The 27,519-nt window shown below is 36.9% G+C and overlaps 1 protein-coding gene across 7 annotated transcripts in view; it reads right to left on the minus strand.

The window, feature by feature from the left end:
- The window catches only part of PPP1R12A (protein phosphatase 1 regulatory subunit 12A), a 163,560-nt gene that overhangs the window by 81,977 nt on the left and 54,064 nt on the right, over nt 1-27,519 (minus strand). For all 7 annotated transcript variants that reach the window (XR_006959687.1, XM_047064942.1, XM_047064940.1 and 4 more), the window contains exon 3: nt 3,611-3,729. Coding sequence is in view for 6 of the 7 variants with exons in the window: in XM_047064942.1 (XP_046920898.1) it covers nt 3,611-3,729 (119 nt within the window). In the remaining variant the exon portion in view is untranslated. The remainder of the gene's footprint in view (nt 1-3,610; nt 3,730-27,519) is intronic.

The raw sequence follows: 27,519 nt of genomic DNA on the forward strand, positions 1-27,519 counted from the left end.
TCTTTTCAGGTCTCATCTACTCCATTCTGACTTTCTATCTCCACTCCAATTCTAATGTGTTCTCTGCATATGCTATATCTCCAATTCCTTTTCTTTTGCACATGTTGATACGCCTGCCTGACATGCCTTTTCTGTCCACCAACTCCTTTCTCTGCTAAGCAAACTCATTCTCAAATGTCATCAATCTGAAACCTTTACTGACTACTGCAAGTAGTTACTCATAGACGTTTCTGTTCTCCCACATTTTGTCCCTATCTATATTTTAGCACACAGCACAGTACATTTTGAAGCTGTTTATATATCTGACACTTCTGCTATCCTGTGAAATTCTTAAGAGTAAAGACTGTCTTGTTTCTTTATTTGTTGCTGTTTCTTATTTTAATTATTATTTTTTTAACATTTATTATTTTTTGAGACAGAGCAGGAGCAGGGCAGGTTCATAGAGAGACACAGAATCTGAAGCAGACGCCAGGCTCTGAGCTGTTAGTGGGCTCGGACTCACGAACCATGAGATCATGACCTGAGCCGAAGTCGGACGCTTAACCAATTGAGCCACCCAGGTGCCCCTGTTATTTTTTAATACCCAGCACTCAGAATATTTGCTGGCACATTAATCAACACTGAAATCACCGTAATTAAAATTAGTCTTTGCAAGCAGCTTCCTTCATATATAAGGAAACCAAAGGCAAGAAGTTTTCAGTACATCTCCATGCCTTTCCTAGTTCATAATAATTACTAACTAATATTAGTATAAAAAGATTTATTTTAACTACTGTTTAACAGGAAATGGTGAGCTATCTAACTAGGCATTCATCACAGCCAGGTGGGCTGATAAGGTAGTATTCTTTATAGGTTGTGATGCTTGTCTCTATTTGTCCAACTTCCTCAAGTCCTGAATATCCCATTATTCCAGAACACTGCCTAGAATAGAACATGCCTGTTAAAAGCTCTTCTGTGTTCTTATCCAAGTTCCAGTTTATAATTACTTATCTAATGTGTGCTCTGTTTCTCCTGGGCTCCAGGGGATCTTCAACTGCTTGTTAAAATGCCTCAAGTATATTTAGGCACTTAAATATCCTCTCAGCTTCAGTGTCTTAAGATTTTTTTAAACATTTAGTAGTTACGAATTTTCCTAATCCCAAGGAATAAAAATCTCTTTATCAGAGACTAACTTAGCTTCTACTCCTTTGCTTCTATTTCATGATGAACGACACTTCAGCACGAGCCAACCTTCTAAACCAATATCCCATACTTTTAACACCTTAAAGTAAGGTGTTTAAAAAGAGTTCTTTTTTTGATAATACTCATTTAACCACTGCCTAAACAATGGATTTTGGTGGAAATCACACTAATTTTATTTAGCAGTACATACTAATTTTTTAAAATTTATTTATTTTATTTGGAGAGAGAGGGGGGCAGTACAAGCAGAGGAGGGGCAGGGAGAGAGGGGGAGAGGGAGGAATCCCAAACAGGTTCTGCACTTCAAACTTCCGCTCATGAACCAGATCATGACCTGAGCCAAATTCCAGAGGTGGAAGTTTAACCAACTGAGCCACCCAGGTGCCCCATACATATTAATTTTTAATTGTGGTAAAATACACATAAAATTTACCATCTTAATAAACAATTTACCATCTCAATAAACAGTTCAGTAGTGTTAAGTACATTTACATTTTTGTGCAACCCATCTCTTTTCAGCTTGCAAAACTGAAATGCTACACCCATTAAACAACCACCCCCATTCCCACCTTGTGACAGCCATCATTCCACTCACTGTTTCTATTAATCTGACTCTTGAAGTACCTCACGTAAGTGAAATCATACAGTATTTGTCTTTTTGTGACTGGCTTTTTTCTGCTTATCATAATGTCCTCAAGGTTCATCCATACTACAGTATGTATCAGAATTTCCTTTTTAGTGAATAATAGTCCACTGTATGTTCATAACCACATTTTGTTTATTCACTTACCCACCGAAAGACACCTGGTTTACTTCCATCTTTTGGTTATTTGAATAAGACTGTTATAAAAATGGGTGCACAAATGTCTTTTGAAACCTTCCTTTTAACTTTTTGACTATATACCCCCCCCCCCCAAAAAAAAAGAACTGCTACAGGGCACTTGGGTGGCTCAATTGCTTAAGTGTCCCACTCTTGGTTTCGGCTCAGGTCATGATTCTCACAGTTGTGAGATCAAGCCCTATGTCAGGCTCCCTGCTGGAGGTGGAGCCTGCTTAGGATTCTCTCTCCCTCTCTCTCTGCCCCACCCCTGCTAACTCTCACTCTCTCTCAAAAAAAAAAAGGATTTGCTAGATTATATATAAAGATATATACATATAAAATATACATATTATATATTATATCTCAAGATACAATTCATACACCATTTACAGGACACCATTCAGTGGTTTTTAGTATATTTGCAGAGTTGTAAAACTATTACCATCATCAGTTTAAAACACTCATTATTCCTAAACAAAACTTTACCCATAAACAATCATTCTTCATCTATAAACTGATGTCTCCTACTAAATTTATATTTTTAGCCTATCTCTCTCTGTTCACATATTCAACTGCTTAAATATCAGCAAAACAAACTTGGCAAATCTGAAAATGAATCCCTAAACTTTTCCCACAAACCCTACTTCCCCCACAATATTCACATCTCATTTACCCCTTCTTTCTTGCATACCAGACCCCTTAATCACTCAATAATCCTCTTAGCCAAACCTTCAAAATACATCTAAAATCTAACCTCTTCTCTTCACTTTGTTCACTACCACCTACTTCAGCCCTTACTTTCCTACAATCTATTCTCAACACAAAAGCCACAGAGATCCTTTCTAAAATAAGTCTGATCATAACCACCTACTTCTGCCCTTACTCTCCTATAATCTATTCTCAACACAACAGTCACAGAATCCTTTCTAAAGTAGGTCAGATCATGTCACTCCTTTACCTCAATTCCTCACAGCCTTCCTACTTCACTCAGACTAAAAGCCAAAGTCCTTCCATTGGCCCACAAAGCTTTATGTGATATGGTTCACAGTTACCTCTGTGACATCATCTCCTTCCAGCCTCTTCCTTGTGCTGCTTGCTTCAGTCATACTAGCTTACTTGTTCTTTCTCTAAATATACCATACACCCTCCCCTCCTTACACTTGCTGCTTCCTATCTGGAATGTTCTTTCCCAGACTCACATGATTCATTCCCTTACCTATTCAGATCTTAGCCTAAATGCCCACTCATCACTGAGGACTTCTTGACCGCTCTATTTAAATTTGCAATGTATCTCCTCACCCTGTGCATTTCCCTACCCTCTTTACCTATTTTCTCTCCCAAGTTTTTATTACCATATAATTTTATGTCTGATCCTACACCTTATGATATTTTTTTCAATTTTAACAGTATTAAAAAGACGTACAGTTGAGAATCATTTATTTTTTCAAATAGACTCATACTACATATATTGTTATGGAAGGTGATTTTTTTCCTACTAAAACTATGATTTCTCCTTCAATATCAAAAATTATTTTATTGAAAAAGTCAAGTACCATATTCTTCCTAAAACAGTTTTAAACATTTCTTCCATTTAGGTTGCTTTTATATTACCTTGCCGATTAACTTCATTTTGAAGTAGCTCTTCCATTGCCTCCTCCTCAGCAATATCTAATGGTGTATCTCCTTCACTGTTGACAGCTCCTACATGTGCTCCCTGACCAATCAAAAATCTGTAAAATCAAAGAGAAGACAGTTAAGCAATGATGGTATCATTAAGACCAAATGCATAACCAATGAGGAAAATTCCTATGTAAGAGCAATAATAAGAACCAAGGATAGTAGATATACTAAGTTTTAAAAAAGTACCATAGAACATGTTTTCCTGTTTTAAATTTGTATTTCCTAATATTTATATAATGTACACACATTGCTTTACTAATACAAAAATGTTAACATTTAATGATAATTAGAAAGTCTTTCATAAGATCAGTTCAGATGACCTCCACTAAGATTTTTCATGATCTCCATATCGACTGCTTTCCTAACTGATCTCCATTTTCCCAGTCTCATGCCATATCCCACAGTTCTTAACCTGGGGTTGACAGACCATCAGAAGGCCACTGAACTGATGCATACATCTTAAAATATTGTTTATGCTCAACACAGTTTTGAAATTAAAGTATCGGTCTCTTTGTTTAATGTGTTACTAAACAAGCACATATATAACCATACCATAAATGTGTTTTTCTAATATTTTGATAAATGAAATCCAATATAATTGGTTTTCAATGTACTTTGTATTTTACTTTATACATCCAAAATACAATCTTGAGAAAAGTAACCACAGGCGTCATCAAATCTGACAAAAGGGATCCAGATAGAAAAAGGTTAGGAATCTCTTCCACTGTGTCATCTATACATCACCCAGAGCCACCTATTTAAAATGACTGGGGTCAATTTCCTATTTAAAAGATCATGGCTTAGTTGTACCATACTAAGAGAAAACATACATGACCCTCAACGATCTGGTTTTGTCTTCTTTTTCAGATTCATTTCTCTTCCATACTGTACCACACGTTAAGTTCCAACAATATGGAACTGCTCATAATGCCAGACTAAACTATGCTTCTTTGGCATTCCTGATTTTACTTTTCTATATATAAAGAATGGGCTTTTTTTCTCTATGTCCCTAACCACCTTAACTCTTACTCATATATATATTTTCATGACTATAAAAATATTCTCATTGTAAAAATAGTAAAACAAAAAAAAAATCCATTTTTAAAAAAAGGAAAAAAAGAACTCATAACTTTATATTTCTCCTTCTACTATTATGTTCCCTCACCAGAGATAAACATTATCTATATTTTTTCCAGTAAGTTTACTATGAGTTTATATGTGTGTATGTAAACATATATACAGAGTCACTTTTGAGGTTCTTTTTGTAAGACAAAAACTAATGAGATTATTTGCAATGCACAGGAACCCAATGCATTATAATAGCTGAAAAATATTCTGCAGTATGGCTGAATCATACTTTTCTTTCATACTGTCCTAATGGACATGTTCTTGAATATACACTTAACACTATCAATCTTTAAAAATTTTCCCAACATGATGAGGACCAAACTATTTCCTGATCACACATGAGGTTGAAAATATTCGGATATGTTTACTGGCACTTGTATTTTCTCCTTTTGTGAATTTATTTACATCTTTTGCTTGTATTTCTAATGTGTTCATTAATTCAACAAATACTTATGGGGTGTTTTTGTAGACTGAATGTTTGTATCCCCCCAAATTTCATGTTGAAATCCTCACCTCCAATGTGATGGTATTAGCGGGGTGGGACTTTTGGTAAATAATTAGGCTTAGATGAAATAATGAGGGTGGTGCACCCATGATGGGATTACAGTTCTTACAGAAGAATAAGGGACTACAGCTCACTGTTTCTCTGCCATAAAGAACACAGCAAAATGGCAGCCATGCGCAAGGCAGGGAAAGGACTCTCACACCAGACACAGAATTGGCCAGCACCTTACCCTTGAACCCCGGAGTCTCTAGAACTATGAGAAACAAAGGTCTGTTGTTTACGCTACCTAATCTACGGTATTTTGTTATCCCACCCAAAGCTAAGACATGTGTCTAGTAGGTGCTTGGTACTATGTTACATGCCAAGAATACAATCGTAAGCAAAAACAGGCCTTTTCTTCAAAGAGCTTACAGTCCAGTAAAAGAGATTATTCAAAGAGTTAGATTACTGTAAAATTTTGGTAAGTCTGATAACAGAGAATTTTGTGGTGTCTAAGAGTAAATAATAGGATAATCTAATTCAGTGAGGTCAGGAAAGGATTCTCTGAAGAATATGTAGGTGTACGGAAGGAAAGTGTGTTCCAGGTTAAGAGAGAATAAAAGGCACCAAATAACCCTGTGACAGTAAGTATGTATGGTCTACAACGGCCTGGTTCATTTTTCTGAAAGAATGTATCAATCTCTATGTACTTCTCAAACACACACACACACACACAGAGTCAATGAGTGTCTATTTTTCTAAGACGGTCTATGATAAGGAATGTGTTTCAAAAAGATCACTTTGTGCAATACGAAAAATGAATTAGAATTTAGTATCAAAGTAGGCAGATCAGTTAAGGAGCTACCACAGTTAGTACAAAAGAATTATGTTGGAAGCTTGAATTTAATGGAAGAAATGGGTAAATCCAGAGATGCCCAGGAGATACTGAGAGATCAGTTGGAAATGAGAAGGGAGTGTGAGGAAGGTATCTAGGATAAATTGAAGGTCTTGACTAGTATGATGTGATAGAAGGTGATGCTAATTAATGATATACAAAAAACTAAGTTACTTCCTGCATTCGATTAATAGATATGTTACAAATATTTCTTCCATATTGTCCCTGCATTTAAGAAAATTTTTCTTATAGTATTTTGTATATTACTAAGTTTAAAGGTTATGTAAAGTCAGGTCTGTCAAACTTTTGCTTTAAGAGGGCTTTTATCATCTTATTACATCGATCTATGCAGAGATGTAATTTTTACAGACACACACATAGAGAAAAATGAAAGAATATATACTATAAAATTAACAATGATTATCTCTAAGTGGTAATTAGGAGGGATTTTTATTAGCAGGTTTTTTTTGGGGGGGGTAAGGATTTTTTGTTATCCAAGTTTTCTGCAGAAAGTTTATTTTTTATATGTGTATCAGAGCACAAAAGTAGCTACCATACCATTTTGTAGCCTGATGATTTACACTTAATAATACATTGTAAACATTTCTCCCTCTACAAGGTAATGTTTCAATTTTTATGATCTTCATGGGACTTCTACAAAAAAGTCATACTTGAATTGATGCAACTTTTTACGTTTCAGAGTTTTAAAAAAATGTACTAAAAACTAAATAATATATACTACAAAAAAGTAAACGAATCTGGAGCAAAAGAGAAAAAAAGAAACAAGTGGTGTAATAAACTATGCTATATGTGCCACGAAAATATGTAATTAATCTGCCAGGCAAAATATCAACCAAACAATCAGGCAGATTTATATAAAACCACTCTGTTTTGCTTAGGGAGAAATCACTCACAGGACATAAAGAATGAGAATAAAGGAGCACCGCAGAGTAGCTGCAGTGCTTGCAGCAGAGGGAGCTACAGGGGAAGCAGAGTCCCAAGGAAGTATCAGGTCAAAGCCAAATACAGACAACCCCAAATTTATATAAACAGGAAGGATGTTAAGAGACACTAACAAGAGTAAAGTTCCATAACTACTGGCAGGAAACTGAGAGCCTGGAGCAATCCCTGAGCCAAAAGATTAGGTGTATGTATATGTATTCATACAATTCACAAAAATCTCCTGTACTCTAGCACTGTCATTTGCAGATATAAATTTTAAAAAAGATACACAAAAAATAAATAAATAAGATCCCATAGCGTTAATTCTTACCTACCGTGAATAATCTCAAAAAGCCATTCAAAGATTGGTTATGTGGAAAAAAACAAACAAACATAAATACTTAAGTTCTGTAGACTTGCAGATAGGCTCCCAACTCTGCCTCCTGACAGCTGAGTGTGACACTCACTAATTTAAAACATTTGAAGACAAGACATACTACAGGGCTGTGTGAAGTTTAAATGAATTACTAAAAATAAAATTAAAACTCTTTTATTTCATCATGCAAAATCATCACATTTAGAAAGCAATGTTTAAGATAAAGTGAAAATCGTACAGGCTATCTGGAATACCAGAAATTGAATTTAAGGGCCCTGGAGATACTGAAAACAGATGGCTATATTTCCTTCAGGAGGAAAAAAAAAAAAAAAAAAAAAGCTGGAGTACTATAAGCAGTTCATGTGACTGCTAATTAGGAAAATATATATTTACTTTAACATTTCTTGCTAAAAAAAGAGCAAGTATTTCACATAGAAGTCCCAAACTGAAAATCAGAAAACTGAGCTGTTTCTCAACTAAGTTTTTTTGAATGCTTTAGAACGAAAAAAAAAAATTTTTTTTTAAAAAAGGGCAAAGTTTTATTGCCTTAACAATGTTTAATGATTTCCTCAAGCAATACAAAGGAGTGCAACATAGGAGATGTCTATAAATGATGAAATTCTTTATAAATGGTTGTTTATTGAGATTCATAATCTAGCAACTGAGTCAATAATTTTTTTTTTTTTTTGAGAGAGTATAAGTGGGGGAGAAGAGAGGAGGAACGGAGGGGGGTGGGAGGAGCGAGGGTGGGAAGGTGGGGAGAGAGAAAATGAGAGAGAAAATGAGAGGGAGGGAAAGGGAGAGAATCTAAAGCAGGCTCCATACTTAGCACAGAGCTTTGATTCGGGGTTCAATCCCATCACCCTGGGATCATGACCTGAGCCTAAATCAGGAGCTGGACACACAACTGATACCCCAAGTTAACGGATAATCTTGGACAGATAAATTAATAGACCTCAAAATCAAGACATGATCCAAATGGAGTTTGACAAAATTATTCGTACATGTCCTAATTTAAAAATCTGACAAAAGGTGTAAAGTTGTTAATCAAGTTATTGGTTCCAACTTGAATATGGTACATTAGATAAATTTGCAGGATTCTATTCAGGTTAAAATTATTCAATGTTAACTGAATTTGGAAGATAAATGTTGACAGTGTCTATTAATTGTCTTGGTTTATGAGTTTTGCCAAAAACCATCCATAGAAGAGATTGAGAGAAAGGGAAACAGTTCATTTGAAAATTTTGAGATTTTAATTAAAATTGTCTTTAATTTTAGAAGCTAATGAGAACACAGTGGTCAGAGACAAGGAGGAAGTAACTCCATCAGCAAGAGCTGAATATGTACTGTCCAAATTTAATGTATATTGACTTTATTCACTGTAGGAAAACTAGTATGAAAACGTCATTATAACTTATACATCAACTTTTCATGTATTCAATACATGAATCTTTAAAAAGGAGAGAGTTAGTTCAGGCTTAAAAAGGAGGGTCGCCTGGGTGGCGCAGTCGGTTAAGCGTCCGACTTCAGCCAGGTCACCATCTCGCGGTCCATGAGTTCGAGCCCCGCGTCGGGCTCTGGGCTGATGGCTCAGAGCCTGGAGCCTGTTTCTGATTCTGTGTCTCCCTCTCTCTCTGCCCCTCCCCCGTTCATGCTCTGTCTCTCTCTGTCCCAAAAATAAATAAACGTTGGAAAAAAAAAAAAAAAAGGAAGGAAATTCTATCACACAAACCGCAAGATCACTGTGCTAAGCAATATAAGAGAGTCACAAAAGGACAAATAGCGTCCTTTTAAAAGTGTCAAAATCACAGAAACAAAATAGAAAGTTGGTTACAAGGGCTGGCAGTCAAGACAAGGGGAAATAAGTGTTTAGTGTGCAGAACTTCAGTATTACAAGATAAAAAAATTCTAAAGAGCTGTTGCACAACAATGTGAATATATTTGACACTACTGAACTGTAACCATTCAAAATGGTTAAAATGGTAAATCTACCATTTATTATTATTTATGTGTTTTTACCACAATAAAAAAAATTTTTTTTTAAATCAGAAAGTTGGAAGGATATCACTGGAGTAGTTGTTTCCTGAAAAGTCTTTTCAAAAGGAGTTACTCAAGCTATCTAATGACAGAGAAATTATGAACTACCTGAACTTTTCAAAGATTAGTAAGTAGAACATCACACTATTAACTTCAGAAATAAATGCTATTTCTTTTGGAAGTCTCTGAGCAACAAAAATCCTAAAATAAGTATAAATAGCCTTAAGTGTTTTCAGTGGGAATGCACTTTTGCTATTTCATTCTTGTAGTTCTATACCACAATGAAAAATAGTTGAAAATAGTGGTAAGAATCCAAAGAACAGTTCTGACTTGGGACTTCTAAGAAGTTTTTTTTTTTCTTTTTTTCTTCTTTTTTGGCTTAAATAGTTAGGAACCTTATTGGTTCACACGACTGGAAGTTCAGAGGTAGACTGAACTTCGGGTTTGGTTTAAACTCATTTCAACAATGTCATCAAGTACCCAGGATAGTATTAGTTCTATCCCAAGGTGATTTCCTCATGGTTATAGGATGATAGTAACAACTAGAGCTACGTGCTTCTTTGTCTAAAAATAAAAAATGCCTTTTTTATTTTTCTAACGACTCTCACTTAAGAATGAGAAAACATTTCCCAGAAGCCTCCAAGGAATCTTATTGGCATGTCTCATTGGCCTAGATGCACAGTTATGTGCCTATTCCTAAACCAGCCTATTTCTAAAGGAATGCCAGATGCTGACTAGTTAAGCATTGGTTCCTAGACTAATTATAGGCAAGAAGGATCAGATTTTCTTCATTGAGTTAGATTTATCAGGTCCTGCCTCAGTTGCCCAGGTTAATTCCTTAAACTACATGACTGATGCACAATGTCAGGAGGTGGGATGTTGAAGAGATGACCTCAGTGTATATTGCACAAGTGGAAACCAGCATTAAGGGATAAAAGATAAATGTTAAAATACAAACATGAAATAGGCCAATTCAGAGCTGGACTTTGGCTGGAGTGTGCCTTTTTGGTACAATCTGGCCAGCATGACTCCATGTGAAAGAGAAGCTTCATCAACCAGTAGCTCACATTTTTTACTTAATATTTCTTCTATATGTATGATTCAGCAGATCCCCTTATCTAAATACTTCTTTTCCTTATTTTACAATCATTTCTCAAAAATTAAATTTCCTGCCAGCATCCTGAAAATGGAAATATCACACATTCATATACTATGAAAGTACTAAGCATTTTACAAAATTAAGAATTTTAAATTTTAAACTGTCAATAATATTTACAGAGTTTGGTTTAGATATAGCTCTACACTAATCCTTGAAAGACTAAGCATTTCACATTTAATACAATTTCCATTTATTTTATTTTTTAATTTACATCCAAGTTACTTAGCATAGATGTGCAATAATGATTTTGGGAGTAGAACCCAGTGATTCATCCCCTACATATAACACCCAGTGCTCATACCAACAAGTGTCCTCCTTAATGCCCCTTGCCCATTTAGCCCATCCCTCCTCCCACAACCCCTCCAGCAGTTTGTTCTCTATATTTAAGAGTCTCTTATGTTTTGTCCCCCTCCCTGATTTTATATTATTTTTGCTTTCTTCCCTTATGGTCATCTGTTTTGTATCTTAAATTACACGTATGAGTGAAGTCATATGATACTTGCTTTTCTCTAATTTCACTTAGCATAATATACCCTAGTTCCATCCACATTGTTGCATATGGCAAGATCTCATTCTTTTTGATTGCCGAGTAATACTCCACTATATATATGTACCACATCTTCTTTATCCATTCATCTGTCGATGGACATTTGGGCTCTTCCCATACTTTGGTAATTGTCGATGGCACTGCTATAAACATTGAGGTGCAAGTGCCCCTTTGAAACAGCACCCCTGTATCCCTTGGATAAATACCTAGTAGTGCAATTGCTGGGTCGTAGAGTAGTTCTATTTTTAATTTTTTGTGGATCCTCCATACTGTTTTCCAGAGTGGCTGCAACAGTTTGCATTGCCACCTGCAATGCAAAAGGGTTCCTCTTTCTTCACATACTTGCCAGCATCTGTCATTGCCTGAGTTGTTAATTTTAACCATTCTGACTGGTGTGAGGTGGTGTCTCATTGCGGTTTTGATTTGTATTTCTCTGATGATGAGTGATATTGAGTTTTTCATGTGTCTGTTGGCCATCTGGATGTCTTCTTTAGAAAAGTGTCTATTTATGTCTTTTGCCCATTTCTTCACTGGGTTATTTGTTTTTGGGTGTTGAGTTTGGTAAGTTATAGATTTTGGATACTAGCCCTTTTATCTGTATGTCATTTGCAAATATCTTCTCCCACTCCGTCCGTTGCCTTTTAGTTTGGCTGGTTGTTTCCTTTGCCTGCAGAAGCTTTTTATCTTGATGAGGGCCCAATAGTTCATTTTTGCTTTTGTTTCCCTTCTCTCTGGAGACATGTTGAGTAAGAAGTTGCTATGGCCAAGGTCAAAGAAGTTTTTGCCTGCTTTCTCCTCAAGGATTTTGATGGTTTCCTGTCTTATGTTTAGGTCTTTCACCCATCTTGAGTTTATTTTTGTGTATGGTTTACGAAAGTGGTCCAGATTCATTCTTCTGCATGTTGCAGTCCAGTTTTCCTAACACCATTTGCTGCCTTTATTCCACTGGATATTCTTTCCTGCTTTGTCAAAGATTAGTTGGTCATACATTTGTGGGCCCATTTCTGTATTCTTTATTCTGTTCCATTGATCTAAATGTCTGTTTTTGTGCTAGACCCATACTGTCTTGATGATTACAGATTTGTAGTACCTCTTGAAGTCTGGAACTGTGATGCCTCCAGCTTTGTTTTTTTCAGAACTGCTTTGGCTTTTGTGTGTGTGTGTGTGGGGGGGGGGTTCCATACAAATTTTAGGATTGTTTCTTCTAGCTCTGTGGAGAATGCTGGTGTTATTTTGATAGGGATTGCGGTGAATATGTAGATTGCTTTGGGTAGTATCAACATTTTAACATTTGTTCTTCCAATCCATGAGCATGGAATATTTTTCCATTTGTTGTGTCTTCAATTTCTTTCATAAGTTTCCTATAGTTTTCATAAGCAGGAAAGAATATCCAATGCAATAAAAACAGCAAATGGTGTTGGGAAAACTGGACAGCAACATGCAGAAGAATGAATCTGGACCACTTTCTTACCATACACAAAAATAAACTCAAAATGGATGAAAGACCTAAACACAAGAGAGGAAGCCATCAAAACAGATTCTTCACCTCTTTGGTTAGGTTTATTCCTAGGTATTTAATGGTTTTTGGTGCAACTGTAAATGGGATCGATTCCTTGATTTCCCTTCCTGCTGCTTCATTATTGGTGTACAGAAATGAAACCAATTTTGGTGCATTGATTTTATATCTGGCAACTTTGCTGAATTCATGAATCAGTTCTGGTAATTTTTTGGTGTAATCTTTTGGATTTTCCATACAGAGGATCATGTCATCTGCAAAGAGTTAAAGTGTGACCTCCTCCTTGCTGATTTGGATGCCTTTTTATTCCTCTGTGTTGTCTGACTTCTGAGGCTAGGACTTCCAATACTATGTTGAAAAACAGTGGTGAGAGTGAACATCCCTGTCATGTTCCTGATCTTAGGGGGAAAAGCTCTCAGTTTTTCCCACTGAGGATGATATTAAAGGTGAGTTTTTCATATATGGTTTTTATGATCTTGAGGTATGACCCTTTTATCTCTATTTTCTTGAGGGTTTTTTATCAAGAAAGGACGCTGTATTTTGTCAAATAAGCATTTTGTCAAATGCTTTCTCTGCGTCTATCGACAGGATCATGTCATAGGCCTCATAGGATGAGTTTGGAAGTTTTCCTTCCATTTCTATTTTTTGGGAAAATCTTCAAAAGAATAGGTGTTAACTCTTCTTTAAATGGTTTGGTAGAATTCCTCTGGAAAGCCACACAGCTCTGGACTCTTGTTTTTTGGGACATTTTTGATTACTAATTCAATTTCTTTACTGGTTATTGATCTGTTAAAATTCTCTACTTCTTCATGTTTCAGTTTTGGTAGTTTATATGTTTCTAGGAATTTTTCCATTTCTTCGAGATTGCCCAATTTACTGGCATATAATTGCTCATAATAATCTCATTATTGTTTGTATTTCTGCTGTGTTGGTTGTGATTTCTCCTCTTTCATTCTTGACTTTATTTGGGTCCTTTCCTTTTTATTTTTGATCAAACTGGCTACAGGTTTATCAATTTTGTTGATTCATTCAAAGAACCAGCCACGGGTTTCACTGATCTGTTCTAGTGTGTGTGTGTGTGTTGTGTGTGTGTGTGTGTGTGTGTGGTCAAGCATTGATTTCTGCTCTAATCTTTATTATTTCCCATCTTCTACTGGTTTGGGGTTTTATTTGCTGTTCTTTTTCCAGCTCGTTAAGGTGTAAGGTTAGGTTGTGCATCTGAGACTTTTCTTCCTTCTTAAGGAAGGCCTGTATTGCTATATACTTCCCTCTTATGACTGCCTTTGCTGCATCCCAGAGCTTTTAGGCTGTCGTGCTACCATTCTCATTGGCTTCCATGTACTTAATTTCTTCTTTGTTAGTCCATTCATTTTTCAGTAGGATGTTCTTTAATCTGCAAGTATTCATTGTCTTTCCTAATTTTTTCTCCTAATTGACTTCGAGTCTCACAACACTGTGGTCTGAAAATATGCATGGTATGATCTTGATCTTTTTTAACTGTCGAGGGCTGATTTGTGACCCAGTATGTGATATATTCCAGGGAATTTCCATGTGCACTTGAGAAGAGTGTGTATTCTGCTTTAGGATGAAATGTTCTGAATATATCTGTTAAGTCCATCCAGTCCAGTGTGTCATTCAAAGCCATTGTTTCTTTGTTGATTTTCTGTTTAGATGATCTGTCCATTGCAGTAAGTGGGTGTTGAAGTCCCTTACTATCATGGTATTATTATCAATGAGTTTCTGTATGTTTGCGATTAATTGATTTATATATTTGGGTATGAAGTTTTCTTAAAAACAGCAGCTCTTCATTCAGGACTTGACAAATGTTATTCCACATCCATGGTTTCTGATGAGAAATCTGTTGTCATTCAAGTTTCCCTCTTTATAGTATCGTTTCTTTCTCAATGCTATCAAGACTTTTTTCTTTAGTTTTCAGAGGTTTGTATAGAAGATGTCCTTGTGTGGAGTGCTTTGGTTTTATCCTGTCTGTAATTTTGTTTTTAATGTTTATTTATTTTTGAAAGAGAGGGAGAGACAGAGCATGAGTAGGGGAGGGGCAGAGAGAGAGGGAGACAAAGATTCCAAAGCAGGCTCCAGGCTCTGAGCTGTCAGCACAGAGCCTGATGCGGGGCTCGAACTCATGAACGCGAGATCACGACCTGAGCTGAAGTCGGATGCCCAACTGACTGAGCCACCCAGGCAGCCCTGGAATTTTTTTTTTAATGTTTATTTATTTTCTTTTTATTTTAAAAAGTTTTTTAAGTTTATTTTTGAGAGAGAGTGAGCGTGGGGGTGGGGGGAGCAAAGAGGGAGACAGACACAGATTCCGAAGCAGGCTCCAGGCTCCGAGCTGTCAGCACAGAGCCCAATGTGAGGCTTGAACCCATCGGGACATGAGATCATGACCTGAGCTGAAGTTGGGACACTTCACCGACTGCACCACACAGGCACTGCATTTTATTTTTGAGACAGAGACAGCATGAGTTGGGGAGGGGCAGAGAGGGAAAAAGAGAGAGAATCCCAAGGAGGCTCCACACCACCAGCACAGAGCCTGATGTCGGGCTTGAACTCATGAACTGTGAGATCATGACCCGGGCCAAAATCAAGAGCTGGGTGCTTAACCGACTGAGCCACCCAGGCACCCCTATCTTGTCTGGAATTTGCTGGCTTCTTGAACCTGTAGGTTTATATATTTTGCCAACTTTAAGTTTTTAGCTATCACTTACCATTTCATGCAATAATTTTCCAGTCATGCCTTGTTACTCCTCTTCTGGGACTCCAATGGCACAAATGTTAGCTCTTTGTTATAGCCCCACAAGTCCCTAAGGCTTTATTCATTTTATTTTACTCCATTTCCTCTCTGTTGTTTAGATATGGTAATCCCCACTTATCTATTATTCAGTTTACTAATTCTTTCTTGTATCACCTCCATTCTACTCTTGAGCTTATCTGTTTTTATTTTGGTTGTTAGATTTTTCAGTTCAAAAATTCCCATTGGATTCTTATTTATTTTTTTTTTACAGATTTTCTTTTTGCTGAGACCCTTAATTTTTTTGTTTCAAGCATGCTCATAATTGGCTTGTTGAAGTATTTTTATGATAGCTGCTCTACGATCTTTGTCACATAGCTTTTTTTATTTTTTTTAAGTAGGCTCCACACCCAATGCAAAGCTTGAATTCATGACCCTGAGATCAAGGCCTGAGCTGAGATCAAGAGTTGACACTTCACCTACTGAGCCACCCAGGCACCCCTTTGTCAGATAATTTTAAGAGTAGTAGCTTTGTCATCTCCATGTTGGTCTCTACTGGCTGTCCTTTTCCATTCGAGAATTTCCTTTGTATGACAACTGATTTTCAATCAAAATCTGGACACTTTGGGTATTATGTTAAGAGAGACACTCTAGATCATGCTTAAATCTTTTATGTTAGCTGGCTTTGTTTGGCTCTGCTGTAGCAAAGGAAGCTGGGAGGTACTATCTCATTACCATAAAGTGGGAGCAGAAGTCTAGGTTCCCCACTCAGCCTCCACTGACACCAGAGATGAGGTGGTGGCTTCTAGCCTAGCCTTACTTCTAGTTCACCATCAAGCCTTCACTGACATCTCCCTTGATGAGAAGAGTATGAATGCTTCACTACTACTCCCCATGTGGCCTCCAGTGACAATAAATAAGGGGAGGAGGTAGGCATCTTTACTGGTGGGTGATGGTGAAAGTATTCATTCTCCACTAGGTCTCTTCTGACACACTCCAAGAGGGAACTGGTTAGTATCTACTACAGTGTGTGTTGCGGGGGTGGGGGGGCAGCGCTAGTTAACCATTTGGCGGGGATTAAAGTCTTGGCTGGCTATGCATGTGGCCTAATCTGACATTACTGCAGGAGGGGTGTTGGTGCACCTCAATATAGTCTGGTAAGGGTGGAGGTCTACACTCCCTACCTATCCTTTGCTGGTGAGAGTGTGTGGGAGAACAGTTTTTTTCCTTTGGACTTTGTCTGGTTAAATAGAGTGGTGGTTGTTGTTGTTGTTATTACAAATTTTCTGTCTTGCTAATGTGCCCCTCTATTATTATTATTATTATTATTATTATTATTATTATTATGTTTCTGTTTTGCTAGTGTGCCCCTCTCCTAGTATTTGGCTAAAGAAATTAAGCTTTTTGTTGGGACTTCTTTTTTTGGGATGCCCATTGGTGCTTCTGGGTTATCAGCTTCTCCAGCTCAAAGTGTGGGATATATGACACAACATGAAAAGCCAGAAAATTCTCTCCTATGTCATTCTTTGGGTCCTGTGATGCCTAGCCATTCTGCCTTCTCTCGACCTCTCATGAGCTTATGTTTTATATATAATATTCAGGTTGTAGTAGTTCTTAGAAGGAAAAAAAAGGGAAAACTGTGTCTAGTCTATCTTCTCAGAAGCAGAAATTCTCTCTCATTTTTAATTGTTGAATTATGATGCTTAGGACATTACCAATTTTAACCTTAGTTTTTTATAATTTATCAAAACCCTAAAGGCAAAAAGTATTATTTTTGTATATAAGTCATGTTATCAGTCCAATTGGTTAGTTCTGATACCTTGCCAAATACTTTGCTTAACTTCTGACATCATGGTTCCATAATTCTGCTATAGATACAATTACTTATGCCAATAGCAAAGACCAGGCTAATACTTGTGAGAAAAATGAATCTGTGAAAGTGGGGTCTATCTTCCAGTTGTCTAGGAACCTGGATTGTCATTAGTTAAAAAAAAAAAAAACAACCCTCAAAATGTGGGAAAGTATTTAAATTCCTCTATTCTCTTTGCAAAGCCACCTTTAAATACAGGAAGTCCTCAAAGTTCTCTCTTTAGCATTTCCTATTTCTCTCAATTACTCCCCAGAGCAATGACTCTATACTGCTTTGATAATACACTAAGTCCTGAAAAGGCATATTTATTAAAATTAATTATATATACTCCTGTCTTACTTTATTAATGCAACTTTCCATTCCCAGAGGCAAAATTCCTACTCACTGTGCAACAATTCTAACATGCACATTTCCCTCACATTTTTTTTTAAATTTTTTTTAATGTTTATTTATTTTTGAGACAGAGAGAGACAGAGCATGAACGGGGGAGGGGCAGAGAGAGAGGGAGACACAGAATCGGAAGCAGGCTCCAGGCTCTGAGCCATCAGCCCAGAGCCTGACGCGGGGCTCGAACTGACAAACTGTGAGATCGTGACCTGAGCTGAAGTCGGACGCTCAACCGACTGAGCCACCCAGGCGCCCCTTCCCTCACATTTTAATATCACTGAAATCTACAATCGATCAATGTTACAATCCATGATGCCTTATAATGGCTATCGGCTAGGTGGCAGACACAACATGGTTGTGATTATCTGTCCTCATGTGCCTTCAGTCACAGTTATTCATATGGTTTTCACTTCAGTCAATTCATGTGCATCCTTGTTACCTTATTTATTGAACTTAACTATTGCTTAAAATGTTTTCCTGGATGTTGTCTGAAACTTGTTGATATCTATCTTCTGGAAAGATAAAGAAAGCATCAAAATCAAAACTTGCAGAATGCATACAAATGATTTAGAATATAATCCCAAAGGCAATAAGAGAACATTCCTTAATTTTTTTTTAAAGTTTATTTATTTTTGAGAGAGAGAATGTGAGAGAGAACGTGAGCGAGAGTGGGGGAGGGGCAGAGAGAGAGAGAGGGAGACACAGAATCCGAAGCAGGTTCCAGGCTCTGAGCTGCCAGCACAGAGCCTGACACAGGGCAGAAACCCACGAACCGCAAGATCATGACCTGAGCCGAAATTGGACACTTAACCGACTGAGCCACCCAGGCATCCCAGTAAGAGAACATTCTTTTTTTTTTTTTTTTTTTTTTTTAACATTTATTTTTGATAGAGTGAGACAGAGCGCGAGCCAGGGAGGGGCAGAGAGAGAGTGAGACAAAATCCAAAGCAGGCTCCAGGCTCTGAACTGCCAGCACAAAGCCCAACATTGGGGTCAACCTGCGAGCCGTGAGATCATGATCCGAGCCAAAGTCGGACACCCAACTGACTGAGCCACCCAGGCGCCCCAAGAGAACATTCTTTAAAAATGTTGCATCAATAAAACGCTAAATTTAGAAAACGATACTGTGTGAAAAACCCAGGTGATTAAACATACACAGACACAGAAAGTATCATAATTTCACTTTTGTAAACTTTTAAAATTGGTATATAAAGTAATTACACTGTGTTACAACAATGGCATCTTAATTAAACTTCATGAAATCCAGTATATGCATTATAAACACTCCCAATATAGTCCTGGCTTCCTACTGCATCATTTCCATTAGCATCTCAAATAGGGCCTATTTAAAACCACATTCCACTACAGTCTCTCCTCTGCTTCCCCCAATCTTGCTCTTTAGATCTCTTAATAAGTTTAAAGGCATCATTGTCCCAGTTACAAAGGTTAGACAGGGAGGTAGAATAGTGTAACAGCTTAAAGTGCAGACGTGAAAAGTTAGACTAGGTTCAAATCCTAGCTCTGCCACTTACTTACTATGATTACTTTTTGACTCAAGTTTCCTCATCTATAAAATAAGAATCATAATACAGGGCCATCATCATTCACCCAAACCCAAATTTCAAAATTTTTCATATTTTAAAAAGGTACCGTTGTAGATTATGTAACACCCCCACTGAGTCACATTACTGTTTTTGCAAAAAACACATTACTGTTTTTGCAAAAAAGAAATGTACAGTACATTGTATAAACAGACTATAAATAGCCTCGTATCAGTTCAGGTCATGGTTTGTTGCCAAATGAGCCTGTATCTAAAGTTACAATTAGTCTGTCATTTTTCCAAGTTTTTGGGGTTTGGAATTGTGCATATAGACCTGTGGGGTGGTGGTAATATTTTCATGTGATTGTTAGGACGATTGAAATGACATATACTTAAAGGACTTAGAGCAATACTAGTACAAGTTAAGCACTCAATGAACATTAGGTATTATTATCAAGCCTTATCACCACCTTGATTCTTCCTCCTACCTTACTACCTAGATCCAGTGAATCACACCAAGCCTTATCAATTCTATTTTCCAAATTTCTTTCAAATATGCACCACTCCCAATTTCATTGCCATTGCCCTAGCTCTCTTGTCCAACAATACTAATCTGTGAAGAACAGTCTTCCTAAAATACAGAGTGAGGATCATCATGTCCCTAAAAATGCATTGCCACTAAAGGTCAAACTTAGCAACGTACACTAATTCCTCTATGCTGTAGACTCAGTTCATTTTCCCAATCCAATCTGCTACCTTCCATATACCCCTCATGCTCTTCTCCCTGAAAAACTATGGCTCCAAAATCCTCTTATCCAATGGAATCAGAACCAGTATTTGCTTGGTTAACCATAAGCTCTAAATAAGGATTAACAGGGGTGCCTGAGTGGCTCAGTTGGTTAAGCAGCCAGCTTTGGCTCAGAACATGTTCATGGGTTTGAGTCCAGCGTCGGGCTCTGTGCTGACAGCTCAGAGCCTGGAGCCTGCTTCAGATTCTGTGTCTTTCTCTCTCTCTACTCCTCTCCTGCTCATGCTTTGCCTCCATCTCTCTCCATCTCCTCCATGGATAAATGTTAAAAAAATTTTTTTTAATTGGAAATAAAACATAAATGAATATATGAAAATAAATGTAAATAAGACATTTATTTCAACATAGAAGATACTGGAGAATGTCTCCAATGACTTAAGTCCATGATACTTTTCTTGCATAAAGCATACTCATAATGCATTTCCTAAGACTTCAAAGTGTCTTTTAAAAAATAAAGGAATGATTGGGGTACCTGGCTGGTTCAGTTAGTTGAGTGTCCGTATCCCACTCAGGTCATGATCTCACAGTTCATGAGTTTGAGCCCTGTGTCGGACTCTGCGCTGACAGCCCAGAGCCTGCAGCCTACTTCATATTCTTTGTCTCCCTCTCTTTACGCCCCTCCCATGTTTGTGTTCTCTCTCAAACAGCATTATGAATAATATAACAATATAACAATTAACTTAGCTAACATTTACTGAATACTAAATATGCTGTATATTGTGCCAACTGTCTTATATATGCTATTTAATCTTCTCAATAATCTTATAAAGTAGGGATATGTATTAATACTTTCATTTTATAGATATGGAAACAGAGGTTCAGAGAAGCTGGTACCAGAGAAGCTGGTAATTTGCCTAAAGTTAATAGCAATCAATTGGCAGAGTTAAGATTATAATGGAGTTTTTCATTCCTAAACGTTAGGTCAGTAATATAACAACATTTTTCACGGGCATGGTGGTGAAGTTTATGTATTTCTTAAATTGGTTAATAATTTGATTCTTTTACCCAAGATAGCAACATTATTGAATTCCAGACGTAGGATTCAACAGGTGCAGACTGTGAAGCAAGATGTCTAGTTTGTTGAAAGGCTCAGCAAGGGGATCAGAGTGGCTAAAAGAGACAGCCTGAGAGGAGTGAAGAATATAAAATCACAGGAGTAATATGAGGTCAAACTATAACCTTGTAGGCTATCAGAACTCTGGCTTAAACTCTGAATGTATTATGAACCCACTGGATGGATATGAATAAAAATGCGGTATTACCCCACTTATAAAATATTATTTACTTATTTTATTTTTAAGATTTACTTTTAATTTTTTAATCCCTATACCCAACGCGGGGCTTGAACTCATGACCCTGAGGATCAAAAGTCACACACTCCACTGACTGAGCCAGGCACCCCCTGCCCCATTTGTAATATTTTAAATGGATCATCCTGGCTGCTGTGTGGAAAACAGATGGTGGGAAGAGGATGGTTATGGTTAGAATAACTGCAACTCTAAGTCCAGTGAAAAATGACAGTGTGCAAGATTATGAAGAAATTAAAGAGGTGACAAAAATAGTAAGATACTGGATATATTTTGAAGGGTAAGCCTAGAGAAATCTTGAGGATGTTTATGGAATAAAGGTTATAATGAAGAAGAAAAGCCAAACCATAAATAAACCACCACAAATATTTAAAAGTTAGCATATCTTTAAATAGCTGATTCTTTAATGATCAAATGACAAATTTCATGAAACTTTTTCCATGCTGCAAATAAGACCATGAGAATGTCACTGAATGTAATCCTACTTGCATTTTATAATGATATAAAATCTTCTATAGTGGTGGCTTTGAAACGACTCCAAACACAAAGAAAAATATGTGAAATATACTAATTAATCAACATTTCATTCTATGTACACTATGTACTATAATTTTTCTCTACTACTGAAAAATTTTATGGCAAACACCAAAGCTACTCAAGATAAAAGCACTTCCTTTTTTTTTTTTTTTAAATGTTTATTTACTTTTGAGAGAGAGAGAGCAAGCCAGAGAGAGAGCAAGCGCACAAGCAGGGAGGGACAGAGAGAGACAGAGACACAGAGAGAGAGAGAGAGAGAGAGAGAGAGATGGAGAATCTGAAGCAGGCTCTAGGCTCTGAGCGGTCAGCACAGAGCCTGATGCGGGGCTTGAACTCACAAACTGCGAGATAGGGACCTGAAACGAAGTCTGACGCCCAACTGACTGAGCCACCCAGGAGCCCCCAGATAAAAGCACTTCTTTTTATTTTGTTTACTTACTTATTTTAACGTTTATTTATTTTTGAGAGAAAGAGATAGAGCGTGAGTGGAAGAGGGGCAAAGAGAGAGAGAGGGAGAAACAGAATCTGAAGCAGGCTCCAGGCTCTGTCTGAGCTGTCAGCATAGTGTCTGGCAGTGGGCAGGGGGGGCTCAAACTCACAAGCAGTGAGATCATGACCTAAGACGAAGTCAGATGCTTAACCGACTGAGCCACCCAGCCACCCAAGATAAAAGTGCTTCTTAAACATCTGTGGTGGGAGCTTAATAAAGGAAAAGTGGTAATGAAACTAAAATACCAAAAGATATCAGAAAAATAGTCACATCAATAACCAAATATTAATAAAACATATTGTTTATGGAGTACAACTCTGCAATCCAAAAGAACAAAATCTTGCCATCCGCAACTACATGGATGGAACTAGAGGGTATTATGCTAAGCAAAATTAGAGGGAAACAAATATATGACCTCACTCATATGAGGACTTTAAGATACAAAACATGAACATAAGGGAAGCAAAAATAATATAAAAACAGGGAGGGGGACAAAACATAAGAGACTCTTAAATACAGGGTTGCTGGAGGGGTTGTGTGGGGGGGGGGGGAGGGATGGGCTAAATGGGTAAGAGGCATTAAGGAATCTACTCCTGAAATCATTGTTGCATCATGTGCTAACAAACTTGGATGTAAATTATAAAAAATAAATAAATTATAGGATAGAAAAAATAAAGTTTTATTATTAAAATTTTTTTTCACATAAATATACAAATACCTATGATTTGCAAAAATAAAAGGGCAATTCCAAGGCTAAAACTAGAGCCATTCAAGTAAACAGCATTTATTGGTTAATCACAGGGACAGGCTGAATAAACTACAATGACTACATCACAATGGAGTACTACACCTAAATAGAACAATGAGAAATACCTCTATACCCCACTATATAGTCATCTCCAGACCAGACTATTAAGTGAAAAAAGCAAGTGAAGAAATATGTGTATGGTATTCTATCATTTAGCTACAAGAGGGAATATTTTAAATGATGCTTACATTAAAAAACAAACTGGGATAAAATATAAAATTTGAAAAATAGTGTAGAAGGAAATAGGATGGTAGAGCAGGAACTGCCATTAGAACATGGTATTTTATGTAAATTATAAAACAAACTGAAGTTTAAAAAGCAAACTCCAAACAATAAATAAAGTTAAACAATCAACCTAATAGGTATATCTAGTTGGTAGCATAACCACAAAGAAAAGAACTATTTCAAGTGACTTCAATACATAGTAATTTGATGGTATATTTGAAGCGAGATACCTTAAGTACAAAAAGAAATGACCTCCTAACCTCTGCCAAAAAACAAACAAAACACAAAACTTCAAACTGCTTCTGGTAATCCTATTGTTGTTGTTAGTGGTATTGTTGTTATAAGTAGTCTAATGTATGTGTAATATATAATAATGAAGCAAATTAGTAACTGCGTGTTATTTTAATCTTACAGTTCCTGGCAACAGAAGTATAGGGAGAAAGGAAATACTGATACAAGATAGAAGAGGTTAAAGGAAAACACCTTGGTACCAAATCTGAATCTGAAGCAATGACCAACTCAGTAGCAATGAGTACTTCTAGCACCCATTACAAGAACAGGGCTCTTTGGGGAAATGGCAATTCCAGACCCAGGGCAGAGGGAAAAAATGAGTCTGGAGCACCCTGTAACACTAGAGAGCAAGAAAGGCTGAAAGATCATTTTCTTTGGTCATATCCCAAGGTCTTAGAAGCCAAGAGGAAGAGATTCTTGATGACCAAAGATACATAATTTACTAATCAATAAGGATGGTAACATCAATGTATTAACCACATTAAGTATATTTCAGTGTCCTCATGTGGTCTTTTCTGTGTGCATGCACCAGATGTCTCTATTTTTTGCATCCAAATTTCCCCTTCTTTTAAGGAAATCAGTAAGACTGACTTGCCCCCTCCCCCTTCCCCCCAAGTGCCTCATTTTAACTTAATTATCTGTTTAAAGGCTGCATCTATACAGTCACATTCCAAGGTTCTGGGGGTGTTAGGTAGGGCTTCAACAGCTGAATTAGGTACAGATACAATTCAGCATACCAAAGGAAAAGAATGATGTTAATGCATACATTTCAAAACCGACTCATCAGTATTCAGTAAAACAATACATATGCTGAGCATTAACATAAAAGTCCCCAAACTCACCACCTTTATTGTTCCTCTAATCCACTCTGGAGAAGGGGCATTATTAGACAATCTCTATTTTTGGTTTTCCCTAAGAATTCTACCTTATTCAAAGCAGGGAGAAGTTGAGAATAATTATTTTGGTGAAAAGGTAAGACAATTGAGCCAGAACACAAAGAGCTATCATTCATCTATTCACTTGGCTCCTACTAGGCTACAAACCAGATGTTAAATTGTTAAATGTCTAGAAAGTAAACTGTAATCTCATATTCTTTGTGTACTATCTCCAACAGAGGTCGAAATTATTTATTTATTATCTATTTATTTATTTATACACTTTATTTTTAAGGTAATCTCCACACTCAACATGTGGCTTGAACTCATAACTCTGAGATCAAGTCGCATGCTCCACCGCCTGAGCCAGCCAGGAGCCCCCAGGGGTCAAAAATTTAGAACTCACTGTATCCAAATCATACTTAAGGCATCAGAGTAAACTATGTGTGCTTCATTGTTTGTTTCATCTCTCATTTCAATAGGGATGAATTAGAACTATTCTGTGCATAAAGCAGTTCCTAAAGAAGCATGTAAACATCTGATACATTGCAGAGATGCCAGGAATTATCAGAAAAGTTTCTGGAAGAAATGACATACAACTGCATCTTGAGAGTTTGGCAGGAGCTGGTAAAGAAATAAAGCAAATGAACCACTATAAGCAAAGACTCATTAACGTGAACCAGCAGTGAATGTTGGGAAATTAAAAGTAGTCCAGTATTAAGAGAGTGAAAAATATCGAAAGCATTATGAGAAATAAGAGGTAGGAAGAAGCCAGATCCTATTTTATAAATAGTATTAATCGTTGAGGCTAAGTAGCTTGGCCAAGGGCACATAGCTTGCAAAAAACAAAATCAGGATTTACAACAAATTTAACTTCAAATATTTCATTTGGCAGAGTGACCCAAATTTCCTAGGTCTTTCCTGGCTTATAACTGTTATCTCTACATCATTATTAATAGGGCCTTCTTTTACTCTATAAATACTCTGACTTGGGGGTATCTTTACCCTAGCTCTTAAGCCACCATGCTATTTTTTTCTAGACCAAAGAAAAATAGGTTTTCATTAACTTCTCATATTAGTGAGATTAACTGGTAAAAAAGATAATGCTGATAAAAATAATCATGTATTTGGAAGGGCTATGGACTATCATCACCTTAACGAATAACCCAGTCAATATTTATCAGAGTTAAATTGTCTTTTATAAACATTCTTATTATTTAATAAAAGAAGGCAGAAAGAGCAACAAAGAAAGTCATAATTCTTCTAATTTTGTTCAAAGACAGTATGCATTCAGATACTCTAGTTATACCACAGCCATAAATTCAAACTGCCTAAAGAAAGGTAGATCACCACAACTCTACTCAATCTTGGCTAAACCAGGTCATTTCTGTTTGTATTAAGTCCTATGAAGCACTTGTTCCATAGCCTACCTTCTAAAAAATGAGAAGCTGTGGTTTTTCTACTGAAAATATTAACACCTGCAGCAGACTGCTTACTCCCCCCATACTTATTTACTGACATGCAAAACACTGAATATGCCAAGTACTTGCTTTTCCCAGGGTAGACATGGGCAAGTGACAAGACCAGACCAACACAAATCCCTAAAGCGGAAATCTGATGCAGTCAGAGGACTCTCTTGGATAAGTTCCCCTCTTTGACATACACAAAATATGGAGAAGATACTTTTCACACTCTACCCACTTTTTATTTTGCCCTCTGATGTGCATATGTAATAATACAACTGAGGAGTTGTGGCAATCATCCTGTCACCAGGAGGGGGACAAGGCTAAGAATAAAGTTCATATTTGGGGAAGACAGAAGAAAAAAACCTGAGAGATGCCCTTGGAGGTCTCACCAAGCAGTTTAATTAACTTGAATGCTCTTCCTCTAAACTGTATCATATACTGTAGCACAAGGATGCTTACTTTTTTTTTTAATGTTTATTTTTGAGTGAGAAGGAGAGCATGAATGGAGGGGCAGAGAAAGAGAAAAACAGAATCTGAAGCAGGCTCTAGACTCTGAGCTGTCAGCACAGAACCGCACGCAGGGCTCAAACCCACAAACAGCAAGATCATGACAACCTGAGCCGAAAGTGGATGCTTCACCACCTGAGCCATCCAGGCGCCCCAAGGACTCTTACTCTTTAGGTCATTTTAAATTTGATACTGTTTAATTGCAGCTAAAATCATCCCAACCAACACAATGGTTTATCAATCAAGTGGAAGAAATTATTCAGGGTGATTATTATTGTCTTTTCAAACTCAGAAGCATGAATTACAAAAAAAGAAACACAAAGATTAAACATCTTAAGAGAAAAAAGTTGGGTTTTCATTTCCCCAGAGACAGTGTAACGGTCAAAAGTTAATACACATTGAGTATTCCCAATGTGCCAATTCTTTGTTTGATTGATTACTCAGTTAACCCTGACAACAATCCTAAGCAATATTATTCCTTTTTGAAAGAGGAAAAAAAACAGAAGCATATAAAAGTTAAGCAACTTGCCCAAGGTCACACCCCGAGAATGGCTAAGGAAACATTCAAAATTCACATCATTTGACTCCAGAACTTGAGTACAAATATTTACAGACAGCTTAAGATAAATGCACATTAGCTATTTTTTCTACGAAGAAGAGATCCAAGTCCTCTGTTGAGCATGAAAAAAACAGACAGGAATTAAGGAACTTGAGAACCATGATTATAATTATGAACGAACATTACTGTTTTTGCAATGACAAAAGACTTCCTCATTTTGCACATAAAGAAATTAAGGCCCAGAAAGGAAAAGATGAAAATAAAGTGTAATTAGTGTAATAACGCAGTAATAGAACTCAAGTAACTCAGATTTTCTGATTCCTAGGCCAGAGTACTT

This window comes from Lynx rufus, unplaced genomic scaffold (assembly GCF_022079265.1).
Source record: "Lynx rufus isolate CCGP_SWC_20201006 ecotype Redwood Valley unplaced genomic scaffold, mLynRuf1.p SCAF_7, whole genome shotgun sequence".
Taxonomy (NCBI): Eukaryota; Metazoa; Chordata; class Mammalia; order Carnivora; family Felidae; genus Lynx; species Lynx rufus.